Here is a 16,986-nt window from a genome sequence, read left to right as displayed (position 1 = left end):
CATACCTGCAACATCAAACTCGATTTCCAGTGTGACCTTGCTCGTGATTGAAGAGTCTCGGAGGAGCTGATTGGCTTCCTCGAAGGTGCTGTCTTCAGTTGGAATTCCATTAATGGCCATCACTCTGTCTCCGATCTGTAGTACCCCACATCTGAATTTAGAACCACATGTTAGAGGCTGTAGATAGGACAAATAATTATCAGCTTGCCAAATCTGCTTTGTTTGATCCTTGCAAAATGCCATAACCATTGCGTCTTGCTTATTCAGCGATGTGGGAATCACGTTAGGTCAACTGCAATGTCTTACACTCTCGCATCTCATAGCTATGCATGTGAACAAGGGGATCTTGAACTATCACAGCAAAGTAATTAATAATTCATGGCATTGTTCTAATCTGATCTGAACCAATATACAGTAATGATGAATGTACATTCCCCCATGGCAGAGAAATTATTAAAGTTTGAATGGAGAGATTTTTTAATAGATTTTTTCCTTTTAATTAATATGGCTTCTAATCCCCAGTGGAAAAAAGTCTGTTAGATAAAGGCATCCACGCTCATTATTCTTCTCAAAACTGATCAAGAACATAAAATTTTATTGTCAGAACAGAGAGTTCATTACGTCTTACATTTCCCGCATTGAGCACTGTCCCATGATTCATTAGCTGCCCAAAGGCAGCCAGCTCAGAAATGCGGAGCAGGAAAAGGTGTTGCGGAAGGTGTCTCACCTCTCTGCTGGGCTGTCGGCTTCAATATAGGATATCAGAGGTGGAGAGGAGAGAGTCTCAGTGGCAAACACGCTGCCCTGCAGCTGGATCCCAAACCCTGTGACAGGGTCTGCTGTCAGCACCACCTCTGTGGTTTCTGTGTGAACCACCTGCCCAGCCAGGCCCACAGTGCTGGAGGCTAAAGACACTAGGGGAACAAACACAGAAAAGAACGACTTCAGGCTGGCGCAAACACCAGGAACACCAGCATTTCTGAAACAGATCATGTCTCTGAAAAACGGCTTACTAGCAGGTTGTATTTTGACCTTTGAGCAGTGTAGCCATAGCTGAACAAGATGCACGAATCTCCCAGTACTGGTCACATTTCAGTCACAATACCAGTGTAGCCTCCTCCCCTTATAGACCTGCATGTCAGGAACAGTGGTGGGAACTGTAGGAAGAGGACAGCCCCAGGGTCAGGGCCAGGGTACCTGGGTTCTGGTCCTGTCTCTGCCACTGAGCAACCAGTGGTAGATGAGTCATTTCTTTCTTATCTAGAAAAAGGGAGGTTAGGCTTACTGGTCTAATGCTTTTTTCCACTTTAGCCATCTGTGTCTAAGCTTTAAGCTTTTTACAAACCATCTATCCTCCAGCTTTGAACACATGATCTAAGTCTGACTCCCAGAGTGGCGGGGAAGTGCTGGTCATCGGCCTTAATCTAGCACTGGGCTGGCATGATGGAGTGGTTTAAATGTGACATTCCTCTTACTCTCAAATTTGGTCTCTTCAGTCCTTGTTTCTTCCCACTGGATCTCCAACCTACTTTGTAATCTCTTATTTCATTTGTCCCTCTGACACACTTCTAAGCCCCCAGGCACACGTCTCTGCCTTGTTCCCATCCCCAGCCCCTGTCATGAGCGGCGGCTCTGCTCCTGGACGCCTTCCTCTCAGTGCTGCCCACTGGGACCTCTGCCTCCTCTGTTCTCTGTGAGCAAGAGCTCTGTCTGCAGGGCTCTCTGCTGGACTGTCACTTCCTCCAGAAAGGGACTTCAGGCCCTTTAATTGAAACCTGATGACACCAGGTACCTCAAAACACTCCCCACCCACAAGTTGTTTTCCTTCGCAATCCTTGTATGGCGCAGAGAGAGAGAAGGGTTTCCAATACTCCTTGCTTCCCACAGGCAGTGCTTTTTTAAAAACCTCGAACTACTCCTATTTAGCTCCATATTCTGTACTCGTTTCTGCTTTGTCTCATCTTCAAACCTGTAGTTTTCTACATTTACAGAGTCACCCCTCCCCCATTTCCTCACTGACTTCAGGACTTGGCTTTTCATCTCTCTCCTCTGATCTATAGCTTTTCCTCGTCCTGACCATCTTTGACACCATGGTCATAATCTTCTAATGGGCTGGATTTATGGTTCTCCAGCTCTCTCAATGCTGGCAGGTGCACCCTGTGCCAGCTCTCTGCCAGCAGAACCTTGTGCTGTATACCCCATCTCCCTTCAAAAAGGGTAGAGCTCCAAGATCTCAATATCTGAATCTTTCTTGATCACGTAACCTTATTAGCCATCTCTTCCAGTCCCTGTGATCTAATTTTCTGCTCTTTATTACTTCCAGTCCCATTTCCTCTCAACTGTCTCCAAGTAGTGGTTTTCAAACAGTATTTTTAGCAAGTTTTCCCCCCTTCAAATGAAAGCGTATAAGGGATGCCTTTATAGTCCAGATACAAAACAGAGCTAGCGCAGTTATAGGAATGAGGACCCCCAGGCTTCCTCCTCCCTCAAGAGGGAATCTGGAGAATGCAGTTGAAGGCCGTTGTCTTTCACCATTGCCTTTTACCAGCATCATTTCCCTTCACACTCCAGCTGGACCCCTAGTGGCCACTTCAGTGATCCATCTGCTAGTATCAGAGATTCTGAAACCTCATGTGATTTTCTATTCTCTGTCCCATTTGGTAATTAATACCCAGGCAACTCCACCACTGTTACCAAGTTGCTTAAAAGTATTAGAGAAAGTCACGACAGATTCTCATCACCATAGGAGGCTCAGAAACCTTCACTTTGTGATGTTTTGGCACCTTATTAGATTCCTAACAGGATGTCTCAAACATTTCTACCCTTCCCAGGATCAAACTTGACTCTACTTCATTTCCTACAAGGCTAAAAAGATACAACCATTTGACAAGAGTTCCATAAACAACACTGTTTCCACTTTGATTTCTCTGTATCAGTGATTTTCACCCTTTTTCATTTCACGGCACACATAAAATAGTTACTAAAATTCTGTGGCACACCAAAAAGTATGTTATGATGATTATTTTTTGTTAATCTGACAAAAAATAGGTATAATTTTGATTCATTCACACCAGGTGGCTATAGTTGTGTTGGTTGTTGTTATTTTTAATTTGACAATCTAAGGGAAAACAGGTCAGTGCCCCTGACTCTAGTCAGGTACTACGTATTTTAAAAGTCCTCGTGGGACACCAGTGTGCCACCGCATGCCACTGGAGAAATGCTGCTCTGTATCATCAATTGTTCTTTTCCCTTCATTTCCCTGCTTCAGGAGGATGTATCATTCTCTCTATTTCCAGGCTCTTAAGTATTTTTGACACCCTGCCTTTCCACTCCTGTGATTTTGTGCCATAAAATCTTTCTTGCCACTTTTTTCAACTTTCCTATTCACTACCCTCACTTTCTGACTTCTCCCTATGATTTGTGCCGATGCTAAATGGCTTCGAGTTTGGCTTCTGCTTTCACCCTTTCCTGAAACTGCTCTCACGGATGGCTTCCTAATTGCTGAAATCAATGGCCTCATCTGCTCTAACCACTCTGCAGCAACTGGCTTTGGGAACTGTCATTTTCTTTCCAAAATTGCCCTTTTGGTTTTGATGAAGATTGGTTCTTTGTTTCTTTTTAGAATTTTTTGAATTTTATACATTTGTTTTTTATTTTTATTAAATCATTTTTATTGTTATTCTATGACAGTTGTCCCAATTTTCCCCCTTTGCCCTCCCCTGCCATTCACACCCCCACCAGTTCTTTCCTTTTCTCTTTTTTTACTGTTGTTCAGGTATAGTGAAACAGTGTGGGTGGAACTGGAGAGCATTATGCTAAGGGAGATACGCCAGGCGGTGAGGGACAAATACCATAGGATCTCACCTATAATTGGAACCCACCCCTTCTTTTTGCTTTCTCTGCACTCCAAACATAGCGTTGTCTGTGGTTCTGTCCTAAGCCTTTTGAACTCTCATTCTTTCCCTTATTCACTTGCAATAAAACATGACCTCTGCCTGTATTTTCTCAAACTTACCTCTCTAGTGATGAACTTCTGACTTTGATAGATGTCAACCACAATGAGGTCACGTGGATTCCTCAAACTCAATATTTTTAGAATGAAGTTAATCACCTTCTCTTTTTCATTGCCACTAATATGTTTATAGTCCTTCAGGCTTGGAATCTGAGTAGTTTTTGACCCACAATTCCCCATTGTTTTCAAACTGAATCAATTTTGTTTACATCTCCTTTTCCTTTCTTACCATCAATGCCTTAATCCAGGCTTCCATTACTTTTTACTTCAATTACCCTGATATACATGTTTCTGGGTTCTCTCATGCCTGATGCTGTCTGCATGTTACTGCCAGATTAACTTTCTTTTCATAACAAGGCCCCAGTTCACCCACTTCTCTGCAGGAGAGCCTCGTCAGTGCTCGTGTAGATGACTAGGCTTTCAACAAGTGCCCTTGCCCCTTGCCTTACACCAACAGCCAACAAATTGCTGCCAAAGTGGCTTTTCTATAAAGGCCATCCCCCAGTTTAGAATCTTTCAGCGTTTCCCTTTTTCTATAGAAAAGCATATTCAAATTATAGTAGAGCACAGAATGCTTCTTGAATTCATTTTTTTCCTGCCCATCTTGCCTCATACTCTTCTAAGCTCCTTTTATGTGCCATTTGTCTTCAGCCCCATTTTCATCCCTCTGCGTCATATAATACATATACTGTGCTCTCTGCCCCCAGAGCCCTTACCCTGTGTTTTCAATGTCCCTTTCCCTGCCTTATCCAGGCAGAATTAGGTATTTACTTTTCTACATTTCCAGATTCTAATACATGGTCCTGTCTTAGCATTTATCAGGTGTATACTTCCCTGCCTATTTCTCAACTTGACCTTCAGTTCTTTAAAGATTGAGACCAGACCTTTTCATCTCTAAAGCCCAGTGTCTCTAACATTCAGTGAATGCTAAATAAATACATAAACAAACAAATAAGGATCACATTTTGTGATACCTGCATTTTCCATTTTGGAACCAACATTTCATGTAGATTCTGCTGAGAAACTGTAAGTCATTCTTTGGGGCCCCAAATTTCCTATGATGTAGATCATTCCAGCACTGCAGCGGATGTGGCAGAGGATGGTGAGGTGGATCATTTGTCTAGAGGGAGTAAGGAAAACTACTTCTAAAGAAGCACCATCGTTGTTCTGTCTCAGCAGGATGAACATCAATGAGATTTATGCAGCCTGCAGTGGGGAGTGAAGGTAGCCTCCAACCCCAAGTTTTCTCCAGGTGGTAGCCTACAATTTCCAATGCTAAATAAATAAATCAATAAGGAATGAATCACATTTTGTGATATCTGCATTTTCCATTGGACTATCATATATTTTAATTGAGGTGACTGGGGTGACATTGGCTAATAAAAGTATGTAGGGTTCAGGGGTACAATTCTATACTACATTGTGTGTATACTGCACTGTGTGCTCACCACCCCACACCAAGTCCCCTTCCAGTCATCGTTTATCCTCCCTTTATCCTCTTCTAGCTCCTCCCACCCCTTTCTCCCTGGTTATCACCACACTGCTGTGTGTCTCCATGAGTTTCATGGGGTTTTTTGCTTAAGCCCTTCACCTTTTTCATTAAGCCCCCCAGCCTCCCTCCCCTCTAATAGCTGTCAGTCTCTCCTCTGTATCTGTGAGACTGTTTCTGTTTGGTTTGTCAGTGTATTTTATTCATTAGACTATCTCATTTTCTAGGGTGCCTTTGTTGAATCAACTATACTTTGATTTCCCTTCAGATCACTCGTTGTTTTTTTTCCTTTAATGGTGGCACAAAATCAATAGAGGATACCATTTCCTGTCAGTAAACATCTGGAAAGTTGCATTTTTTCCAGTCAGTACTCATAGGAAGCAGGAATGTAATATTAGAACATCATCTAATTGGCAGATTACTTCCACTTCTAGGTGAAGCTTCTTTTTTTTTTAGGCTTCATCAAAAATACTTTCGGTGAATCTTTCTGTAGGTTCACATTAATTTTTTTTCCATTTATGATCTCAATTTGGTATAGATTTTTAGACTACTTAATTGAAGTTAAAAACTGTTTTTGAACTTTTAAGTCAGCTGATTATCACCTCCACTAAGAAAGAATAAAAAAGAAATGGTCAATTTAATAATAATGAAGGACATTAGGTTAGATGTAATGAATACCTTTTCAAAGGAGAGACTTGCTATATTTTTTTGAATAGTTAGAGGAGATAAAAAATTTCATTCTGTAGAAGGTTTGAACACAGAAATAAGTACTAATTCACTGTGGGTATCATTACATTAATAAGCACTATCTAGAGGCAAGTTGAGGTGATAGAAATCATTAGGAACTTTAATTTAGAATTAAAAATGTATTAAACATTGGTTTTATAATCATATGAGGTTATAATTTATTTAATAAATATAGGATTATATTAAATCTAGGAATTTACAATTAACTCTGAAAGCCCTCTGATGCATTGGAATCCATTCTTTGAAACAGTAAAGTTTCATTTGAAATTGTGTGTATTGATTATTCACAGGCATTAAAGTCTTAAAAATTATTACCAGATATGAAAAAGATAAATTGTAGATTTAAAGATGATGAGCCAGAGGGAAAAACAACCAATATTACTTGGAAGAGAAAAAGATGAGTTTGATTATGCTGCTTCATTTATGTGGTCAACCAGCAGAAGAAAATAAAAGCGACCTATGAATTATTATGCTATAATTTAAAAGTTTGTATAATGAATTCTCTCCTCAGTAGCAGACGCTCTTACACGGCACTGGCTCTGGCCTGAGACTGCCCATTTCTGCTTGCAGGCAAAGACGGAAATAACTGCACTGCTGACACACCGGGTCTCAGTACCACTAACTGGGATGCCCAGAGTTCACATCTGCCCTGTCCTGCCCTGTCCTGTCCGGTTCACATTTGGAGGGTTCTGTTCACAACCTTTCAGGTTTGCGGCAAATGACCCAGTGTTTTGGTCAATTCTTGTCTTTCCTAGTGTAAGGAAGGGAGAAAAACCAAAGACAGCTTTTTAACTCCTAAAGTTTAAAAATTAGCCAACTGTCTCTTCAATTTAGAAACCTGTGTGGTTTACTGTCAGATATAAAAAGCATTTTAAACATGCAGAGAGCAAAGGACCTCAAAGATTGATTAATAACACAGTGTTTGCCATTATCTGACCCTGTTATTTAAGATAGCTCACCTAGGTGTTCCACATTTAGGATGGCCTGTGTGGACACAACACATTGCATATCCCATGATCCAGTTTAGGAGCGTGGGGGTGGCCAGTAGCTCTTCCACCGTGTGGGGGCTGCTATTGGGGGCGGGTCTCAGGCTATCAACTGCCAGTCTGTACATGGTCACTTATAAAAGCTTACCGTTAGCTGCCTTTGTCTTCCATTTTTTTTTCAAGGATCGGTGGAAGGGATAAAAGTGGTTAGGTTTTTTCATTCTCTTCCTTTCAGCTCTTTGCAATGCTGCCCTCCCTAGTAGTAAGTGACAGTGACAAAAGAGGCAAAGACCATTGTGGGCTTGTGTTCTAACTGTACTCTTCGCTGTAACCCAGGCTGACTAGGAACAGGCAGAGTCTCTGCATGGGCGGGAGGTAGAAAGCCAGGGAACTAGCCAGGGCCGCCTCTCCGTCATGCCACCATCACAGAGGGGTGGTGGGGCTTCTGGAAGAGCCTTGGCCTCCACAGTAGAGAAAGGGGCAGCCCAGGTTGCAGGGGAAAGGTCAGCACCATTCCAGCAGAGGTAACGAGAGGGTACCCTCTGTGACACGGCTCTGCAACCCTCCCAGGCTTTGTGACACTCCTCAAAGCCTAGTGCTGGGCTGACTCATCACTGCTCCTATGAGGCGGACACAGAACTTTCCTGTTTTAATCCTTGGAACATGTTGTCACAAATTTCCTGTACTTCTTCCTCTGGTCAATGGTACAGAAGATTTAATATTTATGTTAGAGATTTTACAATTGTCTGGCCATGTCCTTCCTTTGTCCAAGAGACATATGTGACAATTCTTTTTGTTTTCTAGGTTCTGGCCCCAACTCATCACTGATAGAGCAAAGGGACTTTTTATCCTTTTTGTGACTTTGCTATTGTTCACCATCTGTACAAATAGCATGGTTGCTATAGAAAGAAACATAAGAATGAGAAAGGGGTGGTAAAGGGTAGCACAGAATAAAGGATTAAATAAAACAGTGGAAAAAACAATGGTACAGTGACAGCGGAAATAATACTTTTATTATCAGTTATTTGGAAAAACCCTTACATCTGATGCGGTGATCATTCCAAGCTTAAGGGGGAAAAAAAGAATAGAACTTAATCCTCACTTTTGTGTGTGTGATTTTAGAATACTATCTTCTTTCTTTTTTTAGGTGTTTTTAAAGTTGGAATAAAAATTCATAGCTTTTGCACCTTATTATTTGATTAGAATATAAAACATATGCTCACCTGAGCCATGTTTATAAACATTCTGGTAGGTATAATATGTGCTGCTGTAGTGGCTAATGTCTACAGCAAACACAAATAGCTAGAAATTTCTTCAACCAGCTTTGTGTTTATATATTGACATTGTTGGGGAGTAATGTGCTGAATCAAGAGAGAATTTATGAGTGGGCTATGGACACCAGAGACAGTGTGGCCTCAGCTTTGTTTTCTACTACAGAATTCAAGGTGTGTAAATACCAGCCTGAGAGAGCCAAACATATCACTCATTTGTAGTCTCTCACGTCCTTAGTCAACACAGTAAGTCTTAACTAACACAAATGTTTAGCCATTGAAGCAGAAGTACAAACATTAATGAATTTGTTTTAGTTGCTCTTCCCTGCTGAGGGCTGTTAGCCTGTTTCTATCAGTGAGGAGTGCTGTATGTAAAGCTATTATATGGAAAAATATTCATATACAAATATTCACCACAAACCCTAAGGCACTGTATGGGAGATTCAAGACCTATGTATTTTGCTGTGTAACCATTCTGAAAAATGGTTATACAGCATCCATTTGAGAGGAATGTCAATAGAGTTTCACACATGACAGCTCAGATTCAGGCAGAATAATGGCTAACATTTAAACTATTCAAAAATAGCTAACAATTAAGTAGTGCTTACCATTTACCAGGTGTTGTTCTAGCATATACATAATTATAGTACTAATTTCATAATCTCAACTGTAGAATATATTTCTTGCTTTTCTGGTGGTGAGGATATATATACTCACATAATCTTCACAATTACCCAATGAAATAACTCCTATAATTATCCCCACTTTGTGGCTAAGATAAATAAGTCTTGGAAAGCTTAAGCAACTTGCGCAGGGCCCTATGGCTAGAGACTAACGACGCTGGGACGGGAACACAGGCAGCCTGGTTCCCCGGCCCACGCTTGTGTCCACTTCCCCATACTGCTTTCAACTACGTAGTTTCTTCCGAGAGTAGATATTTTACTCAAGTGTCAGGTAAGAAACATGAGATTCTATAAGCTCTTTCTTCTCATTTTGACTAAACTCAGTCTCCTTTCTATTTTTCCTGATTTCATATTTACTGTCATGGACATGTACTAAAGGTGACAAATCTCATGTATGAAAGGACATGCATGTCAGATCATGAGTGCACCACAGTGGCGGCCCTATCCTTTGCGATGGTTTTCTTTGCACTTCTGTAACATGAAGAGACTGTTGCCCAGGTGGTTGGTGGTTAGTCCCGTACACTGATGGTGGCTCTGGTGGCACTGGCAGAAGACCCGCTTGCCCAGATCAATCAATCCCTGGCAGATAAGCTGAGGGGCCAAAGGTTCAAGCACCCTTCTTACAAAAACATTCTCTCTGCACTACCAGCTTTGAAGTATCTGGGTTTGGCTTTATTTCGGTAGCTTAAAGATGTTCCTCATTTTCTCCTCAAGGTAAGCGCAGCAAGAGAGCCCACCTTCTTTGAGCTCCTTTACAGAGCCACAATCATGGCCACAAGAAGGCACATAATAGGACAAAAAACACACTCTAGACTATGATTAGAACTGGTTGGAAAGATAGGTGTTTTCCTCTAAAACTTAATGTGATGATGAAGGGATTATGATCTTCCTTCACAACAACAAAAAAAATCAGGACTGACTTGTATTTCTTCCCTGTTAAATGCATTCATGTACCCCTTTTCTCTTTGTGTGTACAACCAGCTACCCCGAAACAAGTAGCCAACCACATCTTCCTAGTCTTGCTAGTCTATATGGTGCTTGGCTGTCCCAGAGGATCATATTTCCAAGGATTATATTTGAAATTCCTAGACTTTAAGTTGCTCATTGTAAAGATAAACATCCTTCTAATCTTCCTAAGGCTGTAGTGGACAACAGAAATGCATGTATATGTTAGAGAAGTTATTCTCAATGGGGTAGTTTGAAAAGGCAACTTATTACTTGTTGGAGGGAGAAGGGTCATGAAATATAATTTAATATGAAACTTATAATAACATTAAAAATGCATGAGATTATTATATTTACCAAAAAGGGGACATAGCTTTAAAAAAATTACTTTAGAGTGATAAGAAACTAAGAACAAAGGTCATCTCCAAAACTACCCAGAACATAAGGAAGGAGTTTTAAAGGAAAAATCACACCTTTGGTTATTGTATTAAATCAAAGGAACAAGAAAAAGTTTCAAATACAAAGTCAGAAGCAAAGGTAGCACGAACTAACTAATTCGGTCTGAAATTATATTCCCTATAGTCATTATCCTGGGGGTAACGCATATCATTTTACTGGTCTTTGGCACAGAACCGGGGCTCCTTGGCATCTATCTGCCTGACGGTGTAAGCTCTGTACACTCTTCCCATAGACTTCTGTGTATCAAAGCCTCAAACCTGCCCACATGTTTCCTACAGGCCAGACGACGCCGGCTGCCATTCCACTTACGTGAGCTTTTGAAGTCTTTCTTTTTCAGTCTCCTCCGCATCATGGTTCCACGTGGACTAGTGGAGTAGAGGCTGCGAGGTAAAGTCCCCATGTTCAGGGAGCTCAGGCTGTATGCACTCATGGAGGTAGGAGAGAAGGATGAAGACACCAAAGCTGCTGTAAGAGAGCGAAGACTTGGCACACGGCATTCTTGGGTGAGGGGCGGGTGAGCCTACCACACTTGCCAACCAGTAAGTAACAATCCAGAAAGACACACGTGATGCACAGCCATGGCAAGCCGGTACCCCAACCAGACCGAGACTAGGTCTCAGGAGCCACAGAGGCAGTGCTTCAGAAGCCGAGTCACAAGAGCCCACAGATACCTGAGGAGCAGCGTGACCCTTGTAAACACAGTGGGACACAGAGCTCTGTGAGTGTTGCTTTAGACACATCCTCCCCCAACATTAAGACACACACACACCAACATTAAGACACACACACACAACCCCAAACATTAAAACAAGTTTCTCCACAAACAACACAATGCATCAGATACATAATCTCAGTTTCATAGCTGCTTTCTGACATTAATTTCCAAGTAATTCCACATATACAAAGGAGACCTGCAGACATCGTACGCTATACCATATTCTGAGTTGTCTCCTGACCACATATAAAGCATTCTGAACATTTTTATTCTTTCCTAATGACAGATGCTTTCTGACAGAAAAGAAAAAGACTCAGGAGATGTCAGAAATGATTAAATTGCTATTAGGATAATAAAAAAAAAGGAAAGCATACAACACCCATGAAGCCAAATACAATATGAATCAGATGAGCAAGGAGGGAGAAGAATACTCGTATAATTTAAATGCAAGACCAGGAGGAGAAAGCCTGGAACATTACGAGGGCTGTTTGGAGGAGGCGCTTTCGGGAGTGTCAGGGCAGGCACTCGGCAATGGTCGGGGTGGTGCATGTTATGGTGATGGTAGGTGTGAAGGCTGCAGTGGTTGCTGGCCCAGGAATCCCAGGTGAGTTGCCTGTCGCTCCTCTGAATTTTCACTGCCCACATGAAGTGATGATGGGAAATAAGAAAAACAAACAAAGAACCAAAAAAGAGGAAAAGTAACTGAATTGCACAAATAAAAAGTGTAACAAAAATGAAAGCCTCTTGCTAAAGAAAAAAAATGAAACAAAATGGGTATCTACTGTCTACTGGCTTAGCCCTTTTCTTCGTGGTCAGCAAAACAGATGATTAACATCAGGGTGGAAACTTTCATCTTCCCAAGAATAATGCATGTCTTTCCCAGCCCACTTTTTCCTCTTTTAAAGATGTCTCTTGAATCAATTTCTAATATCCCCCAGTGCTTCACAGCAGAGATTAAAAACATTTTTTAAACTTAAAAGTCAAGCCCATAATGATTTATGGCATATGATTAGTAATTGAAGATTTGCAAATCTTGGCTAGTTAGCAGCACTTGTTTTGAGAGAGAAAAAAGAAGAAACAATAAATCAAATGGACTCATGATTCATGTGGTTTACTGGTCACATCACAATCTATTGCTCTGACATTTTAATTTCACTATGATCCATCACTTGGACTTAATTTTTCTAGACAATAAACCATTCTAATCATCTATCAATATCAGAATCACATCTATATCCTAATAAGAAGATAAAAGTCTCAACCTATTTAGTCTTTTTTAATTTTTGAAAGATGACTACATCTGAAAGCAATAATTAATTCTTAAAATAGTTTACATGTTCTTACATTTCCTGAAGATGCTATAAAATTTTAATAAAGCTTATTTTAAAATTTTGGCATCCTCTTTATTTTAAAAAATGTATATTGTATTTCCATTCTAATTTCAGTATTGCTTAAATTTGATTTTCTATCCATTGTTCTAAAGTATGACCAACATTATGTTTGTTACTACATCTCATATGAATTTTTCATTTAACAATCTTAAAGAATTAAAAATAACATATGAACCTGTATCTCCTTCTACTGTCATGATTCTAATGCTAGATGCCTTATGTGTGAATAATTTAACAGTAGTTAATCATGCAGAAAGGTCAAATACTCTGCAAGTATTTAAATGAGGGTCATTTAGATAAAAGCTCATTTTACCATCTGAGATACCAGCCTCCCCCACCACTGGGAAGGCCTTGTAGAGTGACAGCCTGTGGAACGAAAGCACTGCAGCCTGGACCGGTCACTGAGGGCTGAGGCCGCCTGCGTCTCCACTCTGGTTCCAGCCTTTCCTCTGTTGTAACCTTGGCCAGTGACTCAGCCTCTCTCAGCCTCAGTTTCCTCATATGTCAAACAGGATCCTGAAGACATCTACCTCACAGAACAACTGTGAAAAATTATGTATATGGGTACTTAGCATGGTGCTGGTATACACAAAAACAATTGAGCTGTTAATAATATTGATTCTGCCTACTTTCTATTGACTTCCCCAAAAATGAAGTATCATTTAATGGAAACAGATGTGTCTCTCACTCAACAAATTTCCCACACTGAACACACTTATGTTTAGAGAATACCCCAGAAATGTGCAGCAAGCATAATTTTGCAGCTCCAAACCTTCTGGCCCTCACCTTCTACCCCAATGTTCTTTCCAGTTCAGGGTCCATGTCCTTCACCACTATCCTCATTCCAAGCCAACATCTGCTTCACCTAGACCACTGCCCCACTTTCACACTTGACCCCGAGATTCATCTCCTACATACCTATCTTTGGGTAACTGCCACGCAGCATGATTTTCAACATTCACCGGTTAGATTATGTCACTCCCATTTAATCCACGTTGCTGGGTTACAATCACCACGAGATTCAAATGTGACCCCTGCTTATCTCTCCAGCTTCATGCCCTATGACTCCCCCATCATTGACTATTTCAGCCATGCAGGTCTTATGCTTGTTTCTAACACAAGCCAGCCTCCTTGCTGCCTCAGGGCATTTGCTGTCCTTTCTGTCTCTAATATTCTTGTCCCAGTGGTTTGCATGGCTGACTCCTTCTCATCATTGAGTTCTCAGCTCAGGTGCCAACCCTCAGAGAAGCTGTGGCTGACCTCTGCGGCCAAAGCAGCTGCCCTCTCCCACACTGTTCCGTTACAGTTTTATAGTCTTCACAGCACTTACTACTGTCAGCAAAAGCTTCATTGATTTAATATATTTTCAGTGTTTGAAACTACAGGTCCATGAGAATAACAATCTACTTTGCTGTCTTACTCACTAGATGTATCACAGCAACTTTAACGGTGCCTAGTACACAATGACTGATGAATGAATGGAGTAACTGAATGCATGATGAATAGGAATATCAGCAAGAGCGTCCACGTCTACACTGCAGCAATACCTTCCTTGTGATAAAAAGTGTTGCAAGGGAAGGCTCTAAGGGACTCTTTCCCCCTTCATGCTCTACTCTGTGGTGTACACCAAGAGTTTGCATAGCAACGTGCAGTCACCGCTGGGTGGGGCTGATCAACACCCACAGCCACTCTGTTTTCTCTTTACGGACTACTGTCTGCTTTTCAAGTGAAGCACAGTGAGTGGACTTCAGAATTCTAAACTTAATTTTTGATCCAGTCCTTCATGGAGAGCTTTGAAAATAACTGGGCATTTTGGGGTATGGTCAGGCCCCATTAATAAATCGATAAGGAAGGTCATATTGACCACCTAAGGTGTGCCAAGCTCTGTGCTAGTTACTGCAGGCAGGTTAAATGCAGGCCATGCTCTTTACCTTCACTTTGAAATATCACTGGGGACTAATGCTTCATGCATATGAAATAACTGAGGCAGAAATGATATAAAATAATGTACAAATTGCATGCCACATATAATGAATACAAAAAGTACTCAACCAATAATGCAGGCCGAAGAAGACAGCTACTGCCTGTTTTGAATGTTCACAGAAAATTTATTTTGTTTTATGATGTGTACTTGATAGTCATATATTAGGCAACTATTTCAGGGGTTTAAAAATAAAATCCTACATTTTTGGCATACTATTTCATTTTGCAAACAAGCATTCTCTCATTTAATGATCCCAATAATAACAGAAAACTTTACTGAGTACTTTCTATCCAATGAGGGACCCCCCCCCAAAACTCCCAGAATTATCTTCTGGAGGGTGGGCCCCTTGTAGTACATGCTTCCCCCACTAGGTGAGTATTCTAGGAACTCAGCTGTGTCAGTGTACCAGTTGGTGTTGTGAGACGCTGCTTTTGGCTTCAGCAAGTGTTTTTGAAGACTCAAGACGTTTGCCCATTTCATGGTGGGTCATTTACAAGAACACCTGCCCACAATGCACTGAGTATTTGGCAGTTTTTGACCAAAAATGACATAACCCGCCTCCCCCTACCCCATACCCCACCCTCCTCCATATTCACCGGATTTTGCCTGGAGTGAGTTTTTTTTTGTTTGTTTCTCCTGATGTAAAAAGTCCTCAAAGGGAAATAGTTTGCCAATATGGAAGAGGTGAAACAAAAAACAGCAGCAGCACTAAAAGGCACCGAAAACCACAAGTTCAAAAACTGTTTTGAGTAGTAGAAAAAAAAAATCTTGATAAATATATTGTATCAAATGGCAAGTACTTTGAAGGTGCCTGAAGTTTAAACACGCAAGAATAAACTCAGGGTGTTTTGGGCCCCTCCTGGTATACCAGATACTGGGCTAAGTGCTTTCTCACAGATTATCTCATAGTGTTCTCAATGTAACTACGAGGTAGGCATTATTATAACACCCGTTTCACAAAGAAGAAACTGAGGCATAGAAAGGTTGGAAAACTAGCTTTAGGTCCCAAATGGTGGGGCCATAATTAAACCTTTGGAAGTCTGACTGCACAGTCCCTTCCCCCAGGCACCACATTGCACTTCTTCCTCCTATGGGTGTTCCTCAGTCTTTTGTTACTGATTCATAAAGAGTTAAAATACAATGCTCTTCCCATCATTCTATGTTGACATCATTACTGAAGTCTTAAGAGGTATCTGGCATGAAGTTATTTATTTGCCCCTCTAACGGTGCCATCTTGCCCCGCTGGGACGTCTGAGGGTGCAGGCATGGCCCCTGGCACTCCCAGACGGACATTCCCTTGGTACGGAATGTGTTGAAGATTGTGACTCTCTCTGCTCACGGTTTTCCCCCCAAAGTCTCACTTCCTTCAATTATGATTACGTCTCCCAAAGACCATCACTGGGAACAATTTCTAACCTCACTGCCAGCAAAAGGCACAGTTAATCTCTGATTCTTACTTGATGTGTCCTGTTTCTAAACTTCATGAGAACACTGTGGGGAACGCTTTGTTGCTAAGCAAAATCTGGAACATGTGGTGTCCCCATCCGTCTATGGGATGAGAGACATGCGATCCAGGCATCAGAGGTCTTGAAAAAGTAACTAGAGATTTCTTGTGGAAAAAGTCCACTACATATGAAAACAGAAGTTTGAAAATTATAAGTGCCATATTTTTTTGTATTTTTTTTTCTCTTCACAACTGTGATTTAATTATGTTTAAGAGACAATATTTATTTCCTTTAGGAAGTGCAAGTCTGATTTTAATGTAAAATGCAGAGAGCTGCTTATATGCTAGATAAGGAAGATGGTGAACAATTTTCAGCAGAAGCGCATGATGCAGTCAGAAATTAGAATTACTTAAATTACCAGTTTCCTGAGTAATTGTAAATGATATCACGTTTTTCACAGTGAAGAAAAAAAAATTGTTCTTTGTCTGTATACATTTGACTGTATAAATTTGTTTTATAAAATTGTCTTGGCAGGTAAAAATATTTACTACTTCACAAATTGGAAACTATTTGAATTATTTATGATTTGCACACAGGACAAACAAAAAGGGGAAAAATCAGGTAATTGCTAAGGACAATGAGATTTTTTAAAAGAGCCTGTTAAACATTTCTGATTCACTGACGCCTGAATCTACCAAGCAAAATCTTATGCCAAGAAAACACTACATACTGTGCACTCTTCCACCTACTGTGCTTCAGATCCAATGACGACTGCAGATTAATGTAGAAGAAACTTACAGTTCTAGAGATCTCTCAGCCAGTGTGCAGGCCAGAAAGGCCCATGGGGCCTCCTGACAGG

At 40.9% G+C, this 16,986-nt stretch overlaps 1 protein-coding gene across 9 annotated transcripts in view; it reads right to left on the bottom strand.

Annotated features, from left to right (window-relative positions):
- Positions 1-16,986, bottom strand: part of GRIP1 (glutamate receptor interacting protein 1) — a 664,666-nt gene that overhangs the window by 76,660 nt on the left and 571,020 nt on the right. For 4 of the 9 annotated variants that reach the window (XM_036018708.1, XM_028532026.2, XM_036018707.1 and 1 more), the window contains exons 10-13: positions 11,787-11,942; positions 10,902-11,057; positions 728-914; positions 6-151 (exon numbers count right to left, since the gene is read on the bottom strand). In XM_036018708.1, coding sequence (XP_035874601.1) covers positions 6-151; positions 728-914; positions 10,902-11,057; positions 11,787-11,942 — 645 coding nt within the window. The remainder of the gene's footprint in view (positions 1-5; positions 152-727; positions 915-10,901; positions 11,058-11,786; positions 11,943-16,986) is intronic. The other 5 variants (XM_028532028.2, XM_036018711.1, XM_028532027.2 and 2 more) reach the window with 3 other exon arrangements.

The sequence above is a fragment of the Phyllostomus discolor genome, chromosome 2 (assembly GCF_004126475.2).
Source record: "Phyllostomus discolor isolate MPI-MPIP mPhyDis1 chromosome 2, mPhyDis1.pri.v3, whole genome shotgun sequence".
Classification (NCBI taxonomy): Eukaryota; Metazoa; Chordata; class Mammalia; order Chiroptera; family Phyllostomidae; genus Phyllostomus; species Phyllostomus discolor.
The sequence above is the reverse complement of the archived record's forward strand: the minus strand, read 5'-3'. Positions and strand labels throughout refer to the sequence as shown.